Source organism: Chiroxiphia lanceolata, chromosome 3 (genome assembly GCF_009829145.1).
Source record: "Chiroxiphia lanceolata isolate bChiLan1 chromosome 3, bChiLan1.pri, whole genome shotgun sequence".
Lineage (NCBI taxonomy): Eukaryota > Metazoa > Chordata > Aves > Passeriformes > Pipridae > Chiroxiphia > Chiroxiphia lanceolata.
The window spans coordinates 71,663,739-71,689,129 of record NC_045639.1 but is presented as its reverse complement, the minus strand read 5'-3'; the positions used below and the strand labels follow the sequence as shown (position 1 = coordinate 71,689,129).

General features: G+C 38.0%; 1 protein-coding gene across 1 annotated transcript in view; it reads left to right on the top strand.

The window, feature by feature from the left end:
- Positions 1–25,391, top strand: part of CRYBG1 (crystallin beta-gamma domain containing 1) — a 42,987-nt gene that overhangs the window by 15,550 nt on the left and 2,046 nt on the right. Inside the window, exons 9-21 of the mRNA XM_032684464.1 lie at positions 1,752–1,878; positions 2,211–2,246; positions 2,656–2,798; positions 3,052–3,178; positions 3,268–3,413; positions 9,378–9,504; positions 9,685–9,717; positions 11,424–11,533; positions 11,759–11,888; positions 15,295–15,434; positions 17,739–17,862; positions 19,039–19,197; positions 22,045–22,207. Coding sequence (XP_032540355.1) covers positions 1,752–1,878; positions 2,211–2,246; positions 2,656–2,798; positions 3,052–3,178; positions 3,268–3,413; positions 9,378–9,504; positions 9,685–9,717; positions 11,424–11,533; positions 11,759–11,888; positions 15,295–15,434; positions 17,739–17,862; positions 19,039–19,197; positions 22,045–22,207 — 1,565 coding nt within the window. The remainder of the gene's footprint in view (positions 1–1,751; positions 1,879–2,210; positions 2,247–2,655; positions 2,799–3,051; positions 3,179–3,267; positions 3,414–9,377; positions 9,505–9,684; positions 9,718–11,423; positions 11,534–11,758; positions 11,889–15,294; positions 15,435–17,738; positions 17,863–19,038; positions 19,198–22,044; positions 22,208–25,391) is intronic.

The following is a 25,391-nucleotide window of genomic DNA, read 5'->3' as shown; positions in this document are numbered from 1 at the left end:
TTAGAAAGAAGTCACTTGCATGAGAAAGTCTGTAAATTGCTGCTGCTTTTTTGCATGTTGCAGGGTTTTGTTTTGGGGTTTTTTTGCCTTTAGTTTATAGACATGGCAAGTTCACTGTATTGGCCGTGAGGGAGGCTCTGATTCTGAGTCACCTTGCCATGTGGGTGTGGTTGTATCTTCTTAAAGTTTCCCAGTGTTCATGCTTAATTGCTGTTTGTTAAAAGCTGCCAACAAAAATGAGTCAATGCACCTTTATCTTCTGACTGTACTCTTCCTTGGTCTTTCATGTGTTTCAGTTCTTGGAGTGAAGTTAGAATCATAGAATCATTTAGACTGGAAAAGACCTTTTAAGATGATCCAGTCCAACCATTAACCCAGCATTGCCAAGTCCAACATTAAACCATGTCCCTAAAGGCCGTATCTACACATCTTTTAAATATCTCCAGGGATGTTGATCCACCACTCCCCTGGGCCGCCCGTTTCAATGCTTGACAACCCTTTCAGTGAACAATTTTTTCCTAATATCCAGTCTAAACCTCCCCTGGTGCAACTTGTGGTCATTTCCTCTTGTCCAATCCCTTGTTACTTGTGAGAAGAGGCCAACCCCTACCTGGTTACAATCTCCTTTTCAGGTAGTTTTAGAGAGAGATGAGGTCTCCCCAGAGTCTCCTTTTCTCCACACTAGACAACCCCAGTTCCCTCAGCCACTCCTCATAAGACTTGTGACCAACCACAAGTTGAGGGCTCGCTGAGCAGTGTGAATACAGGGCACACAATATACCAAACATTCAGCTACAGGCAGTAGTAAAACTGGAGCACCTTGTTTGTTTCTTGGAACTGTGTATCTGCAATGAAACTATACCAACCTGTGCAAGTTTACATCAGGTTGGAATTTGTCTTTTAAGCATGATAAAGTGATGGGTTATTTTAATATCTTTTTGGTATCACCAGATTTATACATTATGATCCTTACATGAATTAAAGGGTTGGCTGCATAAAGTGTTCCTGTTTATGTGTGTTTTACACTGTTCCATGCTGTACTTCTCAGAGATCAGTAAATTTAAATTGAAGAAATACTTTGACATCCTTATGGCAGAGATCAGCACTGTCTATGATTCTTTGTTTCCAGCACGTGATTACTGGCTAAGATTTTCTTGAAAAAGCTTTGAAACACTACTCTTGCTGTCCCTATCAAGATTTCTGGAAGTTATGTCATTCAAAGCAGATTTGTTAGCAGATACAAACTGTAAGGAAGTAGATTTCTAAGGAGTTGTCAGGTTTTTCTGTGTATTAGTAAATAACATAAGTTTAGAATTTTTTCCTGAATAGATTTGTTATCAAATCCAAAGTCTAGGTTAGTAGAGTTCTTAAAGTTCTTGCAAATTGCTTCTGCATTTTAAAAGTGTTCTAAAAAATAATAGAATAACCCTAAATCTTGATATTTCAGCCTAAAACATGGGTTGCCTTCAGATAAAACAGAGTCAAATTTTTAACTGTTTGTTGTGCTGGTTTGTTTTGGGGTTTTTTGCCCGTTCAAACAAAACGTGTTATTGGTGGTTCCTGCACAGGCACAGAAGTTTGTGAGTATGCCAGCTTGTAATTGGCAATTTTGATGGTAAAGAAACAAAGTTTTGTTACGGATACAGTGATGTCTTTCCTAAAGTAAGCATATATTGTCTTGTTCTTTATTGTTCAGAAATGCTTTGGGGTTTTTATCTTTTGCTTTTCTCCCTCTACCCCCTCTACTCTAGATGGCTAATTTATGAAGAACCTGGTTTCCAGGGAGTCCCTCTAATGTTGGAGCCTGGTGAATATCCTAATTTAGCATTTTGGGAGAAGAAGGAAGCCTACATTAGGTCAATGAGGCCTTTGAAAATGGTAAAATACTGTTCTTACTTGCAAGTTAAATGACCTATGTTTACATGTTAGAAATAATGTATTAACGTGGCTAGATTTTTCAAGATTTACATAAATGTAACTCTTTAAAAACCCCAAAATTTTTAGTCTATAAAATTCTTGAACGTTCAACATTTGATTGCATCCGTTTCTGCCATTAATCTACTTCTTATTTTTGCTTCTGCTCTTCAAGGAAGATTTATCTTAATCCTGCCTTTTTGTAAAGAATCGATGACTCTTAAAGATGCCTATAAATTGTCTAAGTATAGACAGCTTATTTTTTTTCTTCTTTTTTTTTTTTTTTTCTTTTGCAGGGTGGTCGCAAAGTTGAATTCAGTGGAGAGCCAAAGGTAAAAGTCAGTGTTTGAGTGTCCAAAGCTGTTTTACAACACATGAACTGCAAAAACTATGTACGAGTAGATAAGTATGTCTTGATTGTGTACCAGCTACCGGTGGCTTAGTGGCTAGTCCCTTTGTGTGGGACCACACCATGAAATTGCAATTTCTGTCAGGTTTATGCATCCATCGCATACATATATGACAGTATTAACAGCAGTCTGGATAATGCAGATTGGTAATGAATATTCAAGCCCCCAAGTTGCATCTCTAAAGGAAAGACCTCTTATGGAGAATAGAGAGATCCCCCTAGTTGGTTTCATCATCTTGCTTTCTCCCAATGTGCCCATGCAAAAAAACCTGTTTGTTGTCAGAATTTATTGTGCTCTCTGCAACTTTTCTTTTACTTTATTTCCACTACAGATAATTGTTTATGAGAAGCCTTTCTTTGAAGGGAGACATGTGGAAATAGAATCAGAGATCTTTATGCTTGATGACAAGGAATCAGAAGAAAAGACGAGACTTCCACTTACATCAGTGGGATCCATGAAAGTACTGGGAGGAGTGTAAGTCTGGAAAAATGGTATTTCCCCTTCAGCTGAAATAGTAACTCCATAGGCTGGAAATTGCAGTGGATAAATTCAGTACTTGTTTATTTTATCTGTTTTCCTAGTTTTTGGGTTGAGGTATATTCCTGGGTTAAATTTGAAAATGCTCACAGTGAAAGAACAAATATCACACATCTGTATCTGCTTCATAAAAACACGGAGTGGCTCTTGTCCATTTTCACATGCGGACTCTGTTGTTGTTGTTGTTTAGTTGGGTCGCTTATGAGAAGCCTGGATTCGAAGGCCATCAGTACTTGCTGGAAGAAGGAGCGTATCGGGATTGGACAGATTGGGGTGGCTATGATGAGGAGGTGCAGTCACTGCGACCAATTGTTGGCGTAAGTTCTGAGAACATGTTGTAGGCATCTCCTGAGTGCTCTGAGATGTCGTGGCATTTTCCTTATTGTGCTTCTCTTTGTTTTAACAGGACTTCACAAGCTCCCATATGATAATGTACAGTGAAAAAGACTTTGGATCAAAGGGTTCCAATATTAATGTGTTAGGAATTATTTCCAATTTGAAAGACACTGGATATGGGCTGAGGACACAGTCTATAAATGTGTTAAGTGGCATGTAAGTGATATTTTTAATCACTGTTTAATTTTGGATGTGCTATTCTTTTTAGAATTTGATAGTATTTGCAGATATTTTCCAACACTCTGACTTCTAATGTCTGTGTCTCCAGGTAAAATTTTCTGCCCTTGACTGCAGAATATGAAAAGTAAAGTTTTTGTGAGTGTGTACAGTAAATCATCTTTCTTCTCACGATAAGATGGTCCCAGGAAACGCTGACTTATTGATACCCAAAGTATGAAAGTATGAGATGACATTTCATCAGAGAGGAGAAATAGCTTGTTCTTGTGGCTGTATTTCATTTTAAGCATTTCAACAGCAAAATTGCTATGAAAATAATTGCTAGTTTTGGAACTAATTTCCAAGCTTCTTGCATTTAACCACAGGCAGATTTCTTGCTCTTTCTCTCACTTGTGTGTAAAATGGAGATAACTCTTACCATGCTCACTTATACATTCTGATATTAAGGAGAGTAACTGCTCTGAAAATTAACATTGCTTTTGAATTGAATGCTCTAGGTTAGGGGTGGTTTAGTGCTGTGGTGTTGTTTTAGTTGTTTGTTTGGGTGTTTTTTTTTAACACAGTTGTTCCCAAAATGTTGCATTGGCCATGGCCATTAACAAATCCAGCTCTTCAACTCTTTGTGCCATGAGCGCTATCTCATGCCGTTGATAAGCTGATAGACTTTGTCGTTTGATTTGTCTAGTATATCAGTTGCAAATTGAGTTGCACAGCCTTGCAGACTGTATCAAATTATTTCAGAAATACAGACAAGTATCAGCAATCATGGCTGCAAATACACAAAATTAAGTAAAGTAGTAGAACCAAAAGAGTGTGAGATGTGTAGTCTGTCTCCCTGCCTAGTGTGCATGCAGGTGACTTGCTGAAAGTTCTGCTTACCGAGCCGCTCCCTAAATCTTTCTGTGTGTTATCTGTGCTATATCTCTGCAAGTTTTGTCTGGATAAAGGTTGCAGAATCAAGCTCAGTGCATTCCGGAGGAATGCTTTTAATTTGTATATGAATATGGTGCAACAGCAGGGTTTTTTTCTGCCTGGTGACCTTTGAAGCCGCTGTGGTCTTTTGTCTTCTGTAATATGCAAGGGAGATTAATGGGAAAGAGTCACCTCAGAAGGTTGGGAAACAAGTTGTGGGTTACCTATCATGCCCTTTGTGTAGTTGTTCTAGTAAATGTGTCTGTTGCTGCTGAGGTTGAAATCATACTTGAGTTTGAGTATTGTAGTAATTAACAGTGACTCTAATACTCTGATGGCAAAGGTGGATAGAAGTCATTATGAACAAAACTTGTCCCACAGACTCTGCCACTGCTCCTGTAATCTTCACCTTGTAGTCTCTGAAAGATGTAATTTGTAGCAATAAGCTTTTTAAAAATTTAGATGCATTGTTCATAACAGGTGGTTATGAACCTTTTCTTTCTTTCCAGAGAGGTTATGAGTATTTGGGGGTTTTGTGGTGGTGTTCTTACTAAATGTTAATGTGTCAGAAAGCTTGAATGATTCGTGTTAAGTCATGTTTGGTAATACAGTGCTTTATTTTGAGTGTTAACCATCTGTTCAGGTAGAAGATTTTTTTTATATCCTTCTTTCCAAGAAATCTGTCATAGAGCAGTGAATAATCCATTGAGCAATTTACTGAGCTGTTTAGACTGTAATGCAGACGATGACATAGTGAATTGTGACAGATTCAGTAAAAGCTTGTCATAATATTTCGAAGTAACCTTCCTGGTATCGTACTGAAAGTACTTCATTAAAATAAAAAGTCAAAAATATAAGAAGCCCTGAGCCTTTCATTGCAGTTTTTTACAGGTGTCTGGGGTAAGCAGTTAGAGCAGTAACAGATGTAACAGATGATCTGTATTTCCCACATAATTAAAATTAATCAAATGATTGCTCTGTAATTTAAAGGGTATATCAAAGAAAAGAAAGCCTGACACTGCAGTGCACAGATACTGCTGAACAAGTTCTGAGCTCAACTGCAGCTCTAAACAGTATGCTGAAGACAGCCCAGCTCTGCATCTGGGGAGTGAATATTCTGTTTTGGTGTAATTGAGCACTAACTGTATTAAAATTTTCAGCTATTTTGTTTCTAAACTGTGTTTCTAAGCAATATTTTAATGTCTTTGCTAAATCCATTGTAAAGGCAGCCTGAAAAATTTATCCTAAGGTTATGAGTATTGACTTCTTTAAAAATGAAAATGTTTTGCTTTTGAGCATTCTTCAGAGACTGGACAAACATAAAATCCAGAAATTATTTTTCTGCCATTAAGGTGAGAGTAAGTAATCCAAACTGCCTGAAAATAGGAGAGGCTTTTCTTCTTTTAAGTAGGGTTTGATCTTTACTTCTAAATTGGCAGAATGTGAAGTGGCGGAAAATGGAAGTATTTACTAGCAACAGGTAACACCCTTTACAAGTTCAAGCAAGTACTAAAACCAACTGTTGTACGATTTTGATTTCCTCTCTGCTTAAAAGCTCTTCAAACTTATACTTAATAGTGATCAAAATCTCAGGAATTGTACACTTGCAATATGCCTTTTCTTTATCCATAAACACAGCAAACTTTTGCCAGAACTGCTGAAGAAGCCTCTGTGTTTTAGTTAATTGTTTTAGAACTTGCTGGAAGAACTTTTCCGGATTTTTTTTTTTTTTTTTTTTTTGGAATGTAGGCATTTGTTTACTGTAGTTGTGTAATCAGCCTGGTTTTCCCCTAGTTATCGAGTAATTAGTCCACAGTGTAAATTTGGCTGCTTCTAGTGTACCTATGGATAGTGATATTAAGGAAATAATTAGGTGTTGAGTAGTTCATATACCAGAAGAAACCAGAAGGTAGTAAATTTAATTGAGATGCAGTCAGGGAGGTAACATGAGTGAAACTAAAGAGACACGAGGTACAAGAACAAACCTCCACTGAGTATAGAAAAGGCCAAGAGCCCTTCAAACAAAGCATCCACTTCTCCCTATATCTGGACTGATGTTTGGCAAAGACCTTAAAAGGAGTCACAAAATGAAAGTTCGCAGGTCCCTTGGATACTAGGAATCACAGTCACAAAGGGGTATGATGAACCTGTTTTCTCTCTTTCCTATAAACAAAATTTTATTCCCTCATCCTCTCTGTTAATCATGCTACAAATCTGCAAGTGCCAGTTAACTTTTTGGTGCCCCCTCCCCGCTTCCTTAGAGAAGGTGAATACTGGGCTAACCATGGGCAAAGCTGATTTTTAGTGAGTTACCTATGTCTGGATTATTTTATTGGCTGTTCTTCCTGACCCTGTTTGGAGCTGCACTTCCTTGGCATCATACGTAGAGGGATTTGGAGAAAGATTCTCTGTGTGTAATAGTATTAACAATATATAAACAGAGTTTTATGCTACATCTCTGGTTTCAGGGGCATGGATGGTGCAGAGTAGTCTCCAGCACCATCCTGCCAGCCACCTGGGATGAAGCTGTTGCTCAGCCTCGCCAAGGCAATTTGTACAGCTGGGGGTTACAAAATCTGTTGTGTTAGGAGAACCTGCTCCCTGTGGGGCAGGGTGGTTGTTGCCACACTGCAGAGCAGTACTTCAGTTTTTGTCGTGCCTAGCAGCTGGAATGTTGCTCTCCTGCTCGGATATGGAGGCAGTGTCTTGCTCTCCAGGCCTTTCAGTTAAGTCAGAAGTTGGATTAAGGCAGTGCTCCATCCTAGGGTTAGTCTTGAAGTCTGACAGGTTTGGCTGGTACTGAATTCAGCTGCCTGTCCTTCATGTTGTTATTACTAATTTCAACAGCTTGTACGGACTTCTGAATGAAGTGGAAAAGCTCAGGTATTTCACCATTAAGGCCTGACTCTAGAAACTCCCTAAGTAACTTCATGGAAGGAGAGTACTTATTTAAATTCCATTTATTTTAAAGTAAACATGTGCAGCTCAGATTTGTTGATTACTTCTGCATTCAAACTTCTTTTTAGATGGGGGAAACTAAACTGCTATCAAGAGATTTTTAGGAGGCGTCTGATGTGTTTTATAATTCACTTAATATCAGAAACACTTGCTTTCATAGATGTCAATCAAGTTAAACTGTCATGCACCATAGTTGTACCCTGACATTTGTGCATTGGAAAATCTAACGAATGTCTGCTGAAGGAATTATTTAAGGAACCCTCATTTTCACTGCTTTTGGGATATGTGGTATACAGGTATAGACACACCTGAGACATTTGAACTGTCTGCTCAATTTATTGTACATACCAATGTCTCTTTGATGAATTACTCTGAGGTGATTTTGAAATGGGCCTTGAAATATGCCGTAAGTAATTAGTGCGTAACAAGTTAGAATAATTGATTATATCTGAGGCAAACCAAGAGATGTGAATAGTGATGTATGTGAATCATTATTTGAGCGTTTGCCATGGACAAGTAATACAAAGTTCATACTCTTCAGCACATACATGTTGATGCAGCTTTATTTCAGTTTGAGGTTATCCCCCATCGTTTATCTGCAGATACTCTGGCATTTGTACTTGGAATAAACTTGCAGCTTAGTAGAATCCAATTGCTTGACACACATTGATCATTTTATGGTGAATTTAGGTGGTGAGATTTATCTTCCACTGCAAATTTTAAGTTCCATACCATTTTACTGCTTTATGATATGAAATTTTTTGTTCGTGTTGAAACTCAGTAAGTTTCTGAAGCCACTGGAAGTGGGTTTTGGCATAACCTAGTGTATGCTCATTATGCACCACATTGGCTAAAATTGAAAGTTGGTCAACTATTAGTGGAAGATTTTCTTGTAGAACTAGGAACCAGCAAGAGGTCCTGATCCCTGCATAAATCTAATGAATGAAATTCAGCTGCTACTGTGGCCTGTTCTCATATGGGCACAAAAAACAACCAGTCAGAAAAAAGACTGTAAATGTAATTATGGGAGAGGGAAAATCTAGCAGTGAAAGGTAAGAGAAGTTATGCAGGTTATCACAAAATCAAAGGTAGTACCGATTGAGGGAGTGCTCTTTCTGGGATTTTAGTATGGAACCAGGGTTAGAAGAACGCCGTAGCAGAAGGTTCATTGAATGATTGAATGTAGTAGACTATGCATAGCAAGGCTGTAACTGATAGCAGATACTTCAGACTGGACCTAAAGCACTGCAGGAGTAATTGAACATTGGAGAGAGATATGTAGTAATTTGGTTGCTTTTTAAGTGTGTCATCTCAAAAGCTGAATGTCTTTCAAAAAGGTATATTCTGACTGAGAAGTTACGGGCTTGATGCAGAACTCTTGAGTTTGCAGCCTCTGTCAGGCATGAGATCTGATTAAGTACTTATAATAATGGCTCTGAATTTAAATACATAAATCTGGTCAAATTTGTGATGGTTTTGATGCTTAACTTTCAAGGGTGTTCTTTCTGCTGATGTCTCTGATTCCTAGCAGGGAACAGCCCTGCTCTCATTGGTATTTATGCCTGTTGTTGCAGCTCAGCTTTCTATTTGGGTGTGTATCTGCTTACACACAACTGAACTGTTGCTACAGGCAACATTAAAAGCCACTATTCCCATATTTACTGCCCAGATGACTCTGAAAGTTAGTTTTATCCAAAAAGCTGTATTCTGTGATGTCTAGTTTTGTGTTTTAGAGAAGAACTTGTTCTAGGTGAAATAATAGAATTGTAAAACATCTCAAAATACTCTTACTGTAGACAGCTTTTAGGATATCTAGCAGATGTCTGAACTTGTGGTCTGCTTTAGCTAATTCACTTTGATTTGTATTGACACAGTAGCACTAATGAAAGTGAAATTTACATGGAGTGTGCAGTATTAGATGCACTGGTTTGTTTAGGGTTTTAATAGCATCAGTTTGGCACTTAAGAAATTTTTTATTTGTTCTTACATTAAGACAATAACGAATATACACATTTGTGTTTTGGAAATGTAGTATGACTTCTACTGATCACCCTCCTCTTCTTTCTCTTTTAGATGGGTGGCTTATGAGAATCCTGAGTTTACGGGGGAGCAGTATATACTGGCTAAAGGGCTATATCCCAGCATTGAGGCATGGGGGGGAAAGAATTCCAAAATATCTTCAGTTCAACCCATTGTCATGGTAAGGACCTAATTTTATTCTTCTTTTGCAAGTTGCTCTTAAGTATTTGGAACTATACTTTTTCTACCAAATTCAGTTTATTTACATTCTTTAAACAATAGTTGATAGTAAACTTTGGTATGTTATTTTATCACTGTTGAAAATGTTTTTCCCTTTTTTTTCCCCTCAAAACTTCTGCAGGATTTTGTTGGAAGTGAAAGGCGCAAAGTCAAGGTAAGGTGCTTGTCTAAGTGCATGAAACATACTGTATAGTGACATGTAGGTAAAGAAATGGCTTTTTGTCCAGTGTAACACCCAGGTACTTGCATAGATAGCTACTAGTCAGACAAAGAGTGAGAACTGCAGGTGAAGGAAGGCTGCTTTCTAAACCTCTTGAGTAAGGCATTAAGAGCCAAGGAAGGTGGGATTTAATGCACAATTGCCATCAGAACTTCCTTAGGGCACTGGCAATGTCTTGGTTCAGCAAGTGAGCTCTTTTAGGGTATCAGTGATTGTTTTGAGGAGCTGCAGCCTGCAGCCCTCTACAAAGAGGTGCAGGTACCTGAAGTCTGTTGCTGAGGCGAGTGTTCTACAAGATAGATGTTGTTTTTTGTGGTACAGTTGTGACTTAATTACTTTTGGACCTCCTATTTAGTTAACAGTTCTGCTAATTCAGGGTAGTCTTGTTCACTCACAACTGCTGAGTTGTGCTTAAAAGTGTCATCTTTGCCAATAACTTAAGAGAAAGAAATGGCAGGCAGACTTGTCTCTTCAGCCACTTAACATATTTCTACACTAGAATGTCTCCTGTGGGAAAGTACTAATATGTAGTTTTGACTACATGAGGCTAGTGGGTGTCTTTTTTTCATCCTTTCTTAATTCTGAACCTTTTCAGGTTTTTCCCTGTACAAAGTTATTTTTTATTTTCATTTCAGTCAAAATGGTGAGTGTATCATAGAACTAAAAAGTAGGGAGAAATATATTAGCTGACTTCTTTTGCACTCCTGATTAGTAGCACGCCTCACTGGAATCTCTCACATAGGGATAATATATAAACTATGGGGAATAAAAATCTCAGCTATGTGCATGAAAAATTATTAAGTGCCTATTAAGACCCTATCCTAGGGAAGACCTTTTCCTAAGGAAGTAAAGAAGTAATACTTTTCAGTCAATATTTTGCATCCATCGTCAGTGTGTTGTTCTTTGAAGAACGCTGTACATGCCCACACTCGTATCTCTATTAAGAGTGAATAAAGCTAGTAGGCATGTGATAATGTGAATGACTTCTGGGTGATCATGGTTAATTATCCTCTAACCAAATTAGCAAGTTTGCTGCTTAGAATTTTTTTTTTTTTAAACAAGGACAAAAGACTCTGGGTGATATACCCTCTCATCCTCTGAGCAGAGAAAAAATCAACATGACTGTATCTATAGCAGTTAACAGGCACATGAAGCCCATCTACCCTGGGAATATATACCATGCTTGTTGGCATGCTGAGTACTTTGCCAAGATTATGTACCATTTAAGTTCTGAGAGGCAGAGAGTTTTCATTTACTGGGAAGAGTATGTGTTTTGGAGATTAAGTGGATTGATAGTAGAAAACTTTTTATGGCCATTTACTAAATGTATGCCTACCCTGGCCATTCTGTGGGAATTAAAAAATTTTTCCAATAGGTACACCGAGGAGCTATTTTCACTGGTGTTGTTTTAATTATTTTGTTTGTTACTGAGTGATTTACAGCCAGAAGTAATTTTTAGAATTGTTACCTTGCTGTCTTGAACAAGGATTGCAAGACTGAAGAGGTAACAAAAAATATATGTAACTGAGGAAATCTGTGTGTTTTAAGTATGTTTTAATCTAATTATAGAAGTAGTGATAGAGACGTTACTGAAAGTAGAAGAATGAATTGTTTTTAAATACGTTTATAACTTTTTAAAGGTCCAGTTATTTTCAGAGCCTGAATTCAAGGGTAACTGCCAAATATTTGAACGAAACATGAGATGTATTGATTCATTTGCTGTGAAGTCTTCAAAAATTTTAGATGGCAGGTAAGTTATACTGAATGAATACTACAAAATTGCTAAGATAGTATAAGTTTTACAAAAGCAACCAGCTTTCTAACACTTGAGGTGGTTTCATATATGGGGACTTACAGAGGACAATACTTTGCAGTTTGCACATCAGTCTTTCAGGACAAAACATTGTAAATAATGTTTCTGCATTTTACTTGCACAGATGTCTTAAGAGGCAATTTCTTCTCCTTCCTCCTGCAGCTGCATAGTGTATGACCAGGAAGAATTCTCTGGTAACCAGTATGTGTTAGAAGAAGGAACCTATCCTGACCTAACAGCAATGGGTTGTTCACCCCAAGCAATTCTGAAATCTTTACGGATTATAAATATTGTAAGTAAAGCTATTGGAAATATTGTAAAGTAAAGGTTAATACAGTGATGATTCTGACCTCTGTATTTTTTGCAACAGTAAAAATTCTAGGGTACACAGAGTAGAGATAGGGGTTTTTTGGTGGTGGGTTTTTTTTTTTGGTGTTTTTGGTTTTGTTTTTTTTCTTCTATGCAGTAGCAGTTACATGTCCTAGCTGCAGTCAGTCACGTTGTTTTTGACCTCTGTGCAGTTTTTGCAAGGAAGACATCACAGAAGCAGCTGCCATGGATCCCTGTTCTTAATAACAGCTTATAAAAGAACTTGTAAAGAGTCAAGAAGATGTCAGACTATTTCCCAGTAGGAGAGACCACTTAGAGTGGGTTAAGAAAGTGGTAGAACAGTGTGAAGAAATATCTGTACTGTGGACTTTGTTTTTGATGCATATTAAAAAAGCAGACATAACTAAGCAACTTTGCATGAAATACATGTAATTATAAAACACTGTTGGTATCATCAGGGAAATGCAATTTGAGATAAAAACAAAATAATGCACACTTCCAGATGAAGTAAAGCAACACCCAATGCCATTTGGCAAAATTAGGCAGTGTTGTGTGTGGTGGATACAAATTAAACTACATTTACATATTTTGTAACTCACCAGTGGTGAGGAACACGTTTGCTCAAGCCTATAACCAATCATTATGATGGATCACTTACGGAATCTGCAAATATCTTTTAGGATTAAAGTAATTACTAGAAAAATGTGGTCAAGATTCCAGGAACTTAACAGCAACATGAGGAGGTGGTACTCATTTTTAAAAAGGAGGAGTTCACTATTGACTCTCTTCTTTGAATTTGGCAACCTTATTGCACTCCACTATAATTTTTGTAACCTGTCAGTGGCATAGCAGTTGACAGAGAACTAAAACGTGTCATCCTCTTTCATGTCTTGAGCATTTTGATGTACCCTGTAAACAAACATGTGCAGCAAGTATGTCTGCCTTCTGAACTCTTTGGCTGTCTAGTAGACAGATCCTATTAAAAACAATAGAATTGTTTCTAGCCAAGCTTGATGGGTGATCACCATGAATTAAAATAGGCTCTTCTGTAAATGTCAGGGATTCTTGGGTTCAAAATGCTTACTTTGGAAAGATTTATTATTTGTGACAGAGACTGTTGTCTTAAAACAGCCAAATGCCAGTTCTGTGCTTCTTGTATGTTCTTTTCACTTGTGAAACTTGTACTAGTCCTATAGTTTATTACACTTCAGACAGTAGCACAGAGCTGCATCTGTCTTCAAATCATGTGCTGCTTCTTCCTTTTCCAGAGGCTTCCTAGTTGCAGAGAAAAGGAAAATGGCTTACTTTGCTCAGTGGTTTATTAGCAAACCAAAACAGAAAGAATAAGTGGTTAGACAGAAATGATCGTATTGTTCATCTTTGATGATTTTCCAAAAGCTTGAACCTTATTATTCTACCTGTCAGACTAATTTTGGAACTGTTTTTTTGGTAGTGCCAATCTTAATTCCTCCCCGCCATCTACCCTTCCTATAACTTTTTTCTTCTTGAATTTGATACGTGTTCTTTTTCCTGAATGTATTGTAAAAAAAACTGTGAATGTGGTTTATGCTTTAACAGTCATGCTGAAAATACCTCCTTTTAACAAGCAACTCTGTGGAATAACTAAATGTAGGAACATCAACTTCATACAGTGCATGGGAAGTACTGAAAGACAAATCCATGAGCTGATCTTGCACTTCTCTCTTCAGGGAACGCTTTATATAAGTGTTGCTGCTGAATCCAGAGAATGCCCAGAGTGTAAGGTGTGGCAGAAGATTGGAGGATTTCCTTTTCTGTCTCTTGTTTTCTTTGGAAGTAGATTATTTCTAAAGCACTGTATGTGGCTGAAGGGCTGCTGCCTGAGCAGTTGCATGTCTCAGAGTACAGTTGCCGTTCTGTAAAAGGGCTGAGTGGTCAGAGGTACTGGGACATCAATGTGGTGTGACTGTTCCTGTTAGGCTCTTTACCTGTGGTGATGTGTGACAGTCTAACTGGTGTTAGCCTTTCACACTCAGTGGTGGGGATGAGCATACTCTAATTTTGGAGTAAGCTAAAAGGCCTCTCCTGGCATTTTCCACAGCCTAGCAGCATGTGTGCCATCAGAAAGCAGAGCTCAGCTGCTGTGCGATAACCTGGACTGCTGCGCAGATAATGGTGATGCTCATGCATCATCTGAGCCCTTAAACATCTAGAGGAAAACTAAAGAGGAATTTAAGCACTGTCTGGAAATTGGTAGATGTGAGGTCTTGCTTAACAAAGTCACATGGAAGCATGCATATATGAGCTGCCACGCATGTATGGAGCCAGGTCTGCCTTGGAGGGCCTGTTTCCATGCCTGAGGCCAGATGGGAGTCTGTCGAGACTTTGTGTCATGTCAGGCGTTCCCGATCCAGTTGATGTGTTTGAGTATGCTGAACACATGCCAGAAGGAAGGAACGCTTCTGGCTAAGGCATTGCTTTTATGCAGTCGTTGCTGGAAGACTTGTGAGAAAGGGAGTGGCAGTGTCATTTCTGTCTATGAGTGTACTCTGTAACACCGAGACACTCAGGCTTAAATGACTTTACCCTGGGGGATTTCAAACCCTACTTCCCAGCTTCCACAGGAAGGCCTAAATTGTGAGAGGTTATTTCCAGTCCACTACAGATACCTTTCCCCACAGAAAAGAATCTGAGGTTTGTTATCCAGAAGACATTTAAATTGGATTCAGTGATGCAGGGAGTTTCATGTAGGCAGAATTCCTTTGACACCAGAAGCATTTTGACAGAGGGGGAGAAGAGTCATTTCCCCATTTTGGAGGATTCAGATGTTACAGTTTTCACTTGTCGTGAATTTCACCTCAGAAGCATCAATTTTGCAGCTTTTGTCTAGTCAGAGATTGATGTTGCCATAACCTACTGTAAAAGTTAAAAATGAAAGCAGTAAGTGATAAGCAGTACTGACAGGGCTGTCATCATTTGAAGCTGTAGAAAATCAGTATTATCTTACCATGTGTTTGGGTCTGAAGATGAAAATTCCTACAATGAGTGGGGTTTGGCGCAATGGAAAAGGGATTTGGCATTGATTAAAATGTATTTTAAAACATACTTAAAGATATCATGCGAGAATCAACAACAGAGATGTTTGTGTGTGCCTTAAGATAAGAAAGTTTTATGTTCCATGCAAGAAGATCTCTTGTGTGTTTTGAATAACAGGTTTTTATGACTTTTTAAATTTCTTTTAAATAACTGGTTGTAGAGCAAAAACACTGTCTTTGGTCTTAAACAATCAAGAAACCTCTGAAATAAAAGGGCTGTGTGGAGTAATGACGTTCACAGTCACCATCTGGAGTTCTAACATCCTATAAAAAGTGCTCATCTTCCCTTTGCAGGAGCTGTCTGAACCCTGCATAGCTCTTTTTGAAAAGACGGGTTTCCAAGGAAAGAAAATTGAATTCAGTACAGAAATCTTAAATCTCCAGTTCCTGGGATACAATCCTCGCATAGCTTCAGTTCAAGTCCTTGGTGGCATGTAAGTTTAAAATTACTTTTTGATTCTGTAGAATTATGTATTTATTCAACAGAAATAATTACAGATGCTAAGAACCAAGGAATGTAAAATTAGAATATCATAATGTGCACAGTGCATTTTCTTCTTGCAGAGCAGTTTCTTCTTAAGGAGCATTTTCATTTCATTTCATTTTCCTGTTTCAACAGTGTTTTCTCTGACTGGTGTCCTGTGCTAGAAGTTGAAATGAATTTGAATAAAGCTCACAAGGAAACTAGTGTCATCTCTCATGCCATATTATAAAAGTCAGCTCGTACAGCATCCAACTTCTGTGCTCTTGGTTTAGATCTCAGTCATAAAAAAATCATTCACTTTGTGATCCGTGTCATAAGTTCAAAATTTTCATCCTTTAACCTTGTTATGGACACAATGTTACAATCAGATCATTATCTGGCCCCCTCTGGCATTAGTAATCGTCCCTTTTTTCTTCAGGAATTGGAATCTGCGTTGTAAATCTAGCAGTTAAAAATTTGTTAGCTGGTTTTAAGCAGTTTTGTTCTCTAAATGTACTCTTGAAAAGAATGCAAAAAAATAGTCTGTGATGAAGTTTAAAAGCTGTTCGGAAGAATTTTTAAAATTACTGTGCTATCTAGGGTTCCAGTAGATCTGTTACATTTCTCTTTTTGTTTTTTTCTTTGTTTTTAACCTCTCAGATATTTGTCTCAAGTATATGTTCTTTTTTTTCTTTCTACGTTAAAGAATACGACTTTTTTTAAACAATAGATCCATGTTACTATTGCTTTGCATTTGAATGTGTTCTTTTGAAGAGGTAAATTTCCAAGGAGTTTGTTAGAGAGATGCTGTAGGAAAGCTTAAGGCTGCCCTCAAGTGGATAGCTAATACCAGATCTGTAGAGCAAACCATTTCCTCCATCTGGATAAGCTGGTTTCCTTAGCTCATTGAACTGAACTTTTGAAACAAAGGTTATGAGAAAAGGTACATGTTCTGTATTCTGAAGCCTCCTGAGATTTCAGTATCTTTCATCCTAACCACAATATAGCTGATTCTCACTTTCCATAACATAAAGTCAAACATCAAGTTACTTCTTTGCCAATAACATGGTTACCGTGATTCTGGGTAATGGAGTTGTGAATTGTGTGTGTTTCCTGTCCAGTGCATATATGTGGGGGTTTTTTTGGTGAATCGCTGGAAACATAGAATACAGTTTGAAAATTTTGATTTCATTACAGCAGTGTCAGATGCTGAAATGTGTCAAAATACAAGGTTTAGTTTCCTTGCCCCTACTGCCTCCCTTATTGAAGGGAGGTTTCATCTCCTCATCCTTTGCTAAGAGACCTCCATTTATAATTCTCCTAATTTCATACCCAGGATAGATATGTATTAGGCTGTGAAAAACACCGAAATTAAGATGAGTGTGCTTCTAGTTATAGATGTTTGCTGACAAACCAGTCAGAGGAAGGAGGTAACAGGAAAATGTGTGTATTGAGTGTTCATGTACTCAAAAACCCATGGCTGTTTGACAGTTCCAGCAAATCAGTGTGAGAAAACTCTACAAACTGCACTGTATTGTAGCCTACTTTGAAGCCTCTTTGTAATTCACTGGCTGTGCCAATAGTAGAGAATCAGAAGTTGGGTTCTGACAGATTACACTCAGTGTGTGATTTTAAGTGTAGTTGGATGTGTGCTAGTGAACGCTAAACAAAATTTTTCTGTATGCACTCTTGCTCTCTCTTTGTCTCTTCCCTGCCTCCCTTTCAGGTATTTGGAAAGAAGAAAGGTGTTCTGAAGTAAACCTCTATCAAAACATCTGAGAGCTTCACCCTGTTGCAGTTTTCAGTATTTCCCTGTTGCAGTCTGAATCCATAGCAATTCTTTCCCACATGCCTCAGGCCAAATTTAGATACACGAAACTTTAGGTTCTGCACCTGCAGCCATCTAGCATATATGGCATATGCAGCATATAGATCTGTGCTCCCTGAGGAGTCAGTGCCTCCTGAAAATAGATGATATTTAAAAGTTTGGTTCTCCCAAGAAAATGCTTTGTTTCCTTCAGCTTCTAATTTTTAAATAACAGGACTTTAAAATTTGAACTCCAGTGTATTCATCTTAATGAATACATTGGATCAGGACACGATTTTATTATTTTTCAAAGCCTCTTACAAAGAAGGTCATTGACTTTGCAAAGCTAAACACTACTACTTTGTGAGACAGATTCTGTTAAACCCATTTATTGATTCCAAAGAAGGATTTGGCAGTAAAAATATTCTTTTTTTTTTTTTTTTTTTTTTTTTTTTTTCCCACTCGTAGATGGGTAATTTATGAACATAGTAATTACAGGGGCCGTCAGATGTTGTTAACACCGAATGAAATTCCAGACTGGTATAAAGCAAGTGGCTATTGTCAGATAGGTTCTCTGAGACCTTTACTGCAGGTGAGTAGGCTTTGACATGAGCTTATCAAGTACTAATTTATATTTTGTAGTGGGGTTGGGAAGATATACAGTTGAAAGCAGCATTACAGCCTTGATGCATGTCACAAGCTTCAGTAATGGCAATTGTGTAAAGAAATCACTCTACAGTTTCACTTGTAATAAAAGCTATTTGATTATGCTACATGGCTTTGCGGTTATAATGCTTAAACTGTTCATTAATCAAGCTTTAAGCTAAAGTATAGAAGACAGCATATAAGGATTAACTAAGGATTAACAAATAATGGCTATAACTACTATATATGAATTATTTGAAATTGTTTCATAATTAGCACCGAAACTGGTTACTGGCATATTGTCTGTACTATCTGCATTATTTTTCTAACAACAAGAAAATTGTTCAAAAAAAAAAAAAGATACTTCAATTAGTAGTGATTTTTGTGTTGATTTAGGAGGGAAGGTCCCTCCCTGCTTATTACTTGGCAGAATAATTTGCAAATCTAATGCAAAATTTATTCTTGTGGTGCCCTTTTCATTTTGTTCTCTAAGTAAGGACCAGGTGACTTTGTCCAATGGTGTGGCAGTCCTGGGAGCTTTAACGTTTGAGATTCTTCTTGAGCTATATTTTATTGAAGAAACAGCTTTTCCTAATTCACGGTTTACTTGTACCTGCAACCAAATATATTTGCTTGCTGTCATAGTGTTGTCTTTGTATAGTCTTAAGCAGAGTTAGGAATAATACATTTTGACTGCCCTGCTGAGAGCTTGTCTAAACAGAAATGTAAATTAACAGGCCACAGCATGAATGTGCAGTGAAATACTTGCTGCCAGTGAAATAAGCAGCACTGCAGAAGTGCACCCTTAATGGAAGCTAAGAGCATCTGTACAAGGAGGTAGCAGAGAGAAGTTAGTGTTGCTCTGAACTAAAGATTCTTAGCTTTCCTCTGTGTGCTGATTTCAGTGCATAGGTGAGCCTAAAACTCTCCATGCAGAATAGCGAGTTCTCAAAGCTTGTCCAAAATGTTTATGGGCTTTCAAATTAAAATTCTCAAATAAAAAAGCGAAGCTTTCTGAAAGAAAGAGGGAGGCATGGAGTTCAGCACTGACAGTAATTGTTCTGAAGTTAACCAAGAGCAAGATGTGTTCTCTGTGGTTAAAGAATTCTTTTGTTTTCTGCAGAAACGTGTGTACTTCAGGCTTCGAAACAAGGAAACAGGAAAATTCATGTCACCTGATGGAAACTTAGATAATCTGAATCTTCTCAGAATACAGGTTGCAGAAGATACAGACTCAGATGATCAAATCTGGGTTTATCAGGATGGATTCATAAGGTGCCGGGTAAGGTTCAAGTTCAACGTGCATCTTCTCTTTTCCTCTCTAATAGTAGGGCTTTCTGAATTTAATTCCTACTACATCATCTTAATTTATTTTATAGGCATATTCTGTTCCATCTGTAATATAATCTTGCTGTAGGGGAGTGTTTTTAGTGAGGTTTTATTTTAATTGAACTCTGGCTTTTTCTGGTGACACTAACTAGTAGTGTAATTTTTTTTTTTTAATATATATAATTGAAATTTTGAGAGATTATAGTTATGATTGTCTTCTAAAGAATAGTAGCCTCAGAAGTACAATCAAAACTAGAAGACCATTGTCTTCACTTCATGAGCTCTTTCCATGTTCATGCCCTCTTTCTCCACAGTGAAAATATCACAAAGGTGTCAAAGCGGGAGAGACCTTTTAAAATAGACCCTTCCTGATAATGTTTGAACTATGCATACCTTGTGGTAGGTCAATTAGTGTAATGTAGGTTATATACTCTTCTGCATTCAGGCAAGCTTAAAGATAAAATCCTATTCTTTTGTGGGGTGGGTTTTTTGTTGATTTTTGTTTGGTTTGTGGTTTTTTGTTTGTTTTCTGGTTATCCCTGTATTTGTCAAATTCATCCTTTTCCTTTCCTCTGTACAAGTTTCCAGATCACACCCTACTTTTCTCACAGTCCATAAAACTAATCATGTGCAAACTGTCATTGAGGTGAGCAGAGGTATGTGCAGTTCATATAATGTTTAAGCTTGAAAAGTCTTAGGTAGGGATGCCAGCCAAAAGAAAATTAAGTTACTTTAATACTGTTAAATAGCTGGACTGCAAAGAATCATGTGAACTTTTTCTGTAGGATTGTATAACTTCAAAGGAGCCATTTAAAACTATGTCATCTATGCTGGAGGGAAGAATCTTACTGTTAATAAGCTAAGGCATTGTTCGGACATGTTTATAGGACACATGCAGTTGTAAAAGGGATTTTGCAGACAGCAAAATGATGCAAAGTAAGCTAAAAGCTTTAATATTGCATACAGAAGACTTATCTTTTGATGGTGCCTCTCAAACGTCACTGAAAGTATTCATATTGAGACAGCGTGGTATTATATGGCTTTAGATAAATGCTCCTGGTTTTTGTCCCTGTTTCTATATCTCATAAAGCAATTTTTCTGTGCACAAAAAATACACAGCTCGTGCTGTATAGCAGTCAGGTAGCTTATGTGGAGTGCAAGCTGGCAACGCTGATCTTAAGTGACTGAAATCTTACAGAGCTCTGCCATCTTTCTGTTGAATGGTAGTAAATCTACTTTGCACAAAACAAAAATTGGTTTTTACCACATAGTAAGAAGAAAATTGAAAAATTGAGCTCCTGGGTGGGTAGGCATGTAGGCAGACATAGGTCATTGGAAGAACTTGTGCCTTTCTTCTTGTAAGCTTGGGTCATCTCACTGAGTCACAGTACCTTGAGGTATGCCTGAGGTTTTCAAGGAAGGCCTGTTTAAGTATGTGGGATAACCAGTAAGCAGGATATGAAAGTCATTCTGCTCATTTTGTCAGAAACAGATATGAATAGCAGATAAAAAATCAGGTCTCCTCACTCTTCATGTGTTTCTTGGAGATAGATGCAGTACTGGCTTAGTGGACGTAACGTGTAAGACTGGAGTCTTCGTAGTCCCACTAGAGAATGTTTTAGATACAGATTTCAGAACTGCAGAACTAAATCGACTTACCTGAATTCTGGGTTATGATAGTCAGAAGTACTAGTTTTTCAAAAGTAGTGCTTTGAAAAATACTGGCAAAAAATAGTTTAAGGGCATATCAACAATGACAGATGGGCATTTAATCTGCCACAGAAGTGCATTCAGTAGTTAAAAGGTGCAGCTTATGGTGATCTATTGAAAATCACTGTTCATCTAGAATAATTAACTGCTATTTACTACAGCCTTAATAATCTTTTGAAGTAAGCTTGATTTTTGCCAGTTCTTTTTTTAACCAAGAAGACATTTGCAGAGTTTTAAAATCAAGTAATAGGAATTACTAGGAAAAGAGTAGAACAAGGAAGGAAATATTGTGATACACTGTGAAAGTCGTACACTTGATACTGTGTAGCTACATCCTTTATCTCAAAAGGTTACTGCAGAACTAGAAATGACTGAACAATAAAAATTGTGCAGAGGAGATGGAGGGCTTCTATGTAAGGAAGAGACAAAAGAGCTAGGACTTTCTAGCCTGTAAAGGGACACTTTGAGGGATGATACATTTGAAGTCTCTGCAAACAGCGTGGACAAGACATCCCTTAAAAAAAGGGAGAGGTGAGGAAAGCATCAAATAAAACTAGTAGTTGCGTATCATTTTTTTTTTTTTTAAATATTAGGCAAGATTTGGAACTTCTTGCCACAGAAGGGTTATGATACAGAAGGGTGTTCATGTAAAAGGGTTACACTGATCTTGGTGGGTAGTGACAGACAACAAGCATTAGAGGTATTGGGTCTGCATGGAAAAGCCCAGGCTGGCAATTGTTGTAGACTTGGTGAGATAACCAGGAACATACTGCATACAAGAGTAGAGTGCATGTAGTCTTCCTCAGCATCTGTTATTAGCTACTGCTAGAGAGAGGTGTTAACTGTACCTTTTGATCTGATACAGCATGGTTATTTTAATCTTCCTGTGTAGTGGAGAGTCTCAGCAGAAACGGGAACAAAAGAAAAATAAGTAGTCTTGTGTTCAGGTCAAAAATACCTTCCTTGAGGGAAAGTAATTCCTGAATTCTCTTCTTATCTGATGACATCTCTCCTATCCGATAAAAAAAAACAGTGGATACTAGAAGTAAGGCCATTTTGAATAATTGCTGTTGCCTTTCTGCTGATACAGATGGCAGAGGATTGCTGCTTGACAATTGTTGGAAATCTTATAACTCCTGGCTCTAAACTTGGTCTGTCATTTGAGCGGAATGAAGACAAACAATATTGGCATATTAGTCCCGATGGCAGGATTTATAGCAAGATGAAACCCAAGCTGGTTTTAGATGTCAAAGGTAAGCAAATGTTATCTTATTTATCTTATTACATTGGGTCTTAATTACATGGTATTTACAGTGGGATAGGCAGTAAATGTGCCTATAAATTAAGGATGGTGCTTTAGTTACTTTAATCTAGAAGCAAAAAAGACCCGATCAGCTTGTTTGACCTCCTGAATTATACAGGCCCTAGGACTTAATTTCATTTTTCCTATATACAATTTAGTAACTCACAGTACTTGCTTATCTTGTATTCTCAGTGTCCACTCACTGTAGATATCCTCAGTTAATTTTTGGGTGATGTGAATATGATTATTTAAAATGCTGAAGCAAGAACAACCTAACTTCTCATTAACTTTAATTTGAATAGAGCAAATTTTCTTATATAGTAGCTGTAGATGCAATAGCCAAAGGATATTAGGAAAGCAAAGGCAGGATTTTACACTGATATGATTAGATGCAAAAAGGTTTTTTTTCATTGGTTTATTAATGGCTATACCTTTACTGCAAGCATGAGAACCTGCCATGGTAGCCAAAGGTCTCTGCACAATTGATGTGTGTTTTGGAGTCACTTTTGTCATAGTAATTTGATTCGTGTAGATACTGTTTCTGAACTTTGTTTTTATAGCTTCATAGAAGGTCTGAAAAAGCAGCAAATGAAATGATTAGCAGAATTAACATAATCATATGTTCTTACATAACTGCCTTTTTCGGTGAGGGGAACAATCGTTTTCTACAGCTGTTAAATTTTTTTTAGCTGTTTTAAAATTAATTTTGTATGATGCCATGGCATTAAGTACATCACTTACAAATACCACCATCACACCACCCAAAAAAACCCAACCAAAAAAAAATAAAGCACCAAGGAAAACCTCAAAACCAAAAAAACCACAAACCACCCAACCAGAAAGATATCGGAGTCAACACTTTGGAACTAAAAAGGACAAGACTCATAGAATCATAGAATATCCTGAGTTGGAAGGGACCCACAAGGATCATCCAAGTCCAACTCCTTGCCCTGCACAGACACCCCAAGAATCCCACCATGTGCCTGAGAGCATTGTCCAACACTTCCTGAACTCAGACAGGCTTGGTGCTGTGACAGCTTTCTTGGGGAGCCTGTTCCAGTGCACAGCCACCCTCTGGGTGAAGAACCTTTTCCTACTATCCCACTTAAACCTCCCCTGGCACAGCTTCATGCCATTCCCTTGGGTCCTGTCACTGGTCACCAGAGAGGAGAGAGATCAGTGCCTACTTCTGCGCCTACCCTCATGAGGAAGTTGTGGACTGCAATGAGGTCTCTCCTCAGTCTCCTCTTCTCCTTGATGAACAGACCGAGTGACTTCAGCCACTTATATGGCTTCCCCTCAAGGCCCTTCACCATCCTCATGGCCCTCCTTTGGACATTCTCTAATAATTTTATAGCCTTCTTATATTGTGGCCCCCAAAACTGCACACAGGACTCAAGCCAAGGCTGTACCAGAGCAGAGCAGGACAATCATCTGCCTCAACTGGGTAGGACTGTCAGAACCGTGAGAAAAGGGTTACCTGATGTCTGACCAGAACACAACAGTAGCACAAATAGTCAAAAATTCTCTTTACTGCCATAAAAAGCTAGTGATGATTAATTATAAACTTATCAAGAAGACTCCAGTTCAAGGAACCTTTAGTCACAATGACTGCCATGCCTTTTCCTAAGGTCAGTTCTTAGTTGCATCAAACAAGCAGAAATACTATTGCACGGTCTTTTCTTCAGTTCATCATGTTAAAAGCAATTATGTTTTCTGCATTTATAATTGAAGAACTTTTCAATGGATAAGTCTGGTGGTGAAAGTAGATGCACTCTTAGCTTAAAAAAAAAAAGTAGATCTGTACAGTAAATTCGAAAGAGTAGGTACTTCTAGCTTTTACTGGAGAAAACCTAGTAGGAAAAATACCTGTTTCTGCCAATTCTTCTGATCCATTCTGGACCACAAATTGAGTGTTAAAAGAATTCTTCAACAAATGAATGCGGTTGTTCAACTGTGCAGTTACCAATGCCACCTTGTGGATATACTGGCATAGCACAAAGCCTTGTCCAGAGCACCACCCTACCAAAGTAAAGAGTCTCTTTATCCACTGTTAAAAAAAATCCCATCTTCTTCCATTTTAACATGTTTACATTCTATCAGATACTGCTGAAAATTATTTTTGCACTCACAGTGATAACTGAGCTATGTAGCCAATGTTAATGACTTTTTCCCCTCTTTCTGAAGAATTTTGCAAGTTGTATGTATCTCTACTGCTTTTTAGTAATTGCCTGGCACTGGCAAGGAGAGAAATCATGTTTGTTAGCCTTCTGATTTGGGACAGTGGCACCAGAAAGCATCCCCCAAATTCCTGAAGTGGAGAACAGCTGAGCTTGAGTCAGTATTTCCTTAGTACAGAAGAGCTGTTCTTAAATGTGCCTGCCCATGCAGGACTCCAGGTGCATAGTATATTTCTTTATGAGGTCTGCTAGAATCCATATTTGTTACTGATCATAAGCTTTCAGCTTGCCAGGCTTGTCTTTTGCTCATTCAGGGAGGGTGAGGCAGTTGGTGTGCAGAACAAAAAGACAGTGTCTCTGGGAGTATACTGGCATGCTTTGTATAAATGGTTGGCTCAGATGGGTGTTTCCAATGGGAATACTACCTCCTGTTGCAGGTGTGTTGTACTACAGGAGATGCATGTGTCCTACACTTCTACAGTACATAGCAGATCTGAGAAAAAAATGTCAATTCTGACTTTCAGCTCTAGTCAAAGTTTTCTTTGCTTGAGTTTCTTAAGTCAGAATATTAATGGTACTCTTCTTGTGGGAACATGTTTGGCATTGCATCACGTAATTAAATTCAGCTCCTCTAAGAAGGGGTTCTATTTTGCATTCAGATATGTTTAGCTACCAGTGGAAACAGCTGAACGTTGGGTGATATTCTGTGCATGCAGCTGGTCAAATAAAGGATTATAATGGCAAAGAGTAAATGAGTGTAGACCTTGTCGCTGACGTGATCACACCTGTATTGTCTGTTAGCAGCAGGACTTACCTTCATCGTGTAAACATTTTTAGAGTGGAGTTACAACTGATGACTGTTGTGGGGAACTAAATAGCCAAGTGTGACTTTTGGGAAGTGACAGCCTTAAAGGAGCTACACCTGGCTGCATTGCAGTGTTTCTTTCCTTTCCC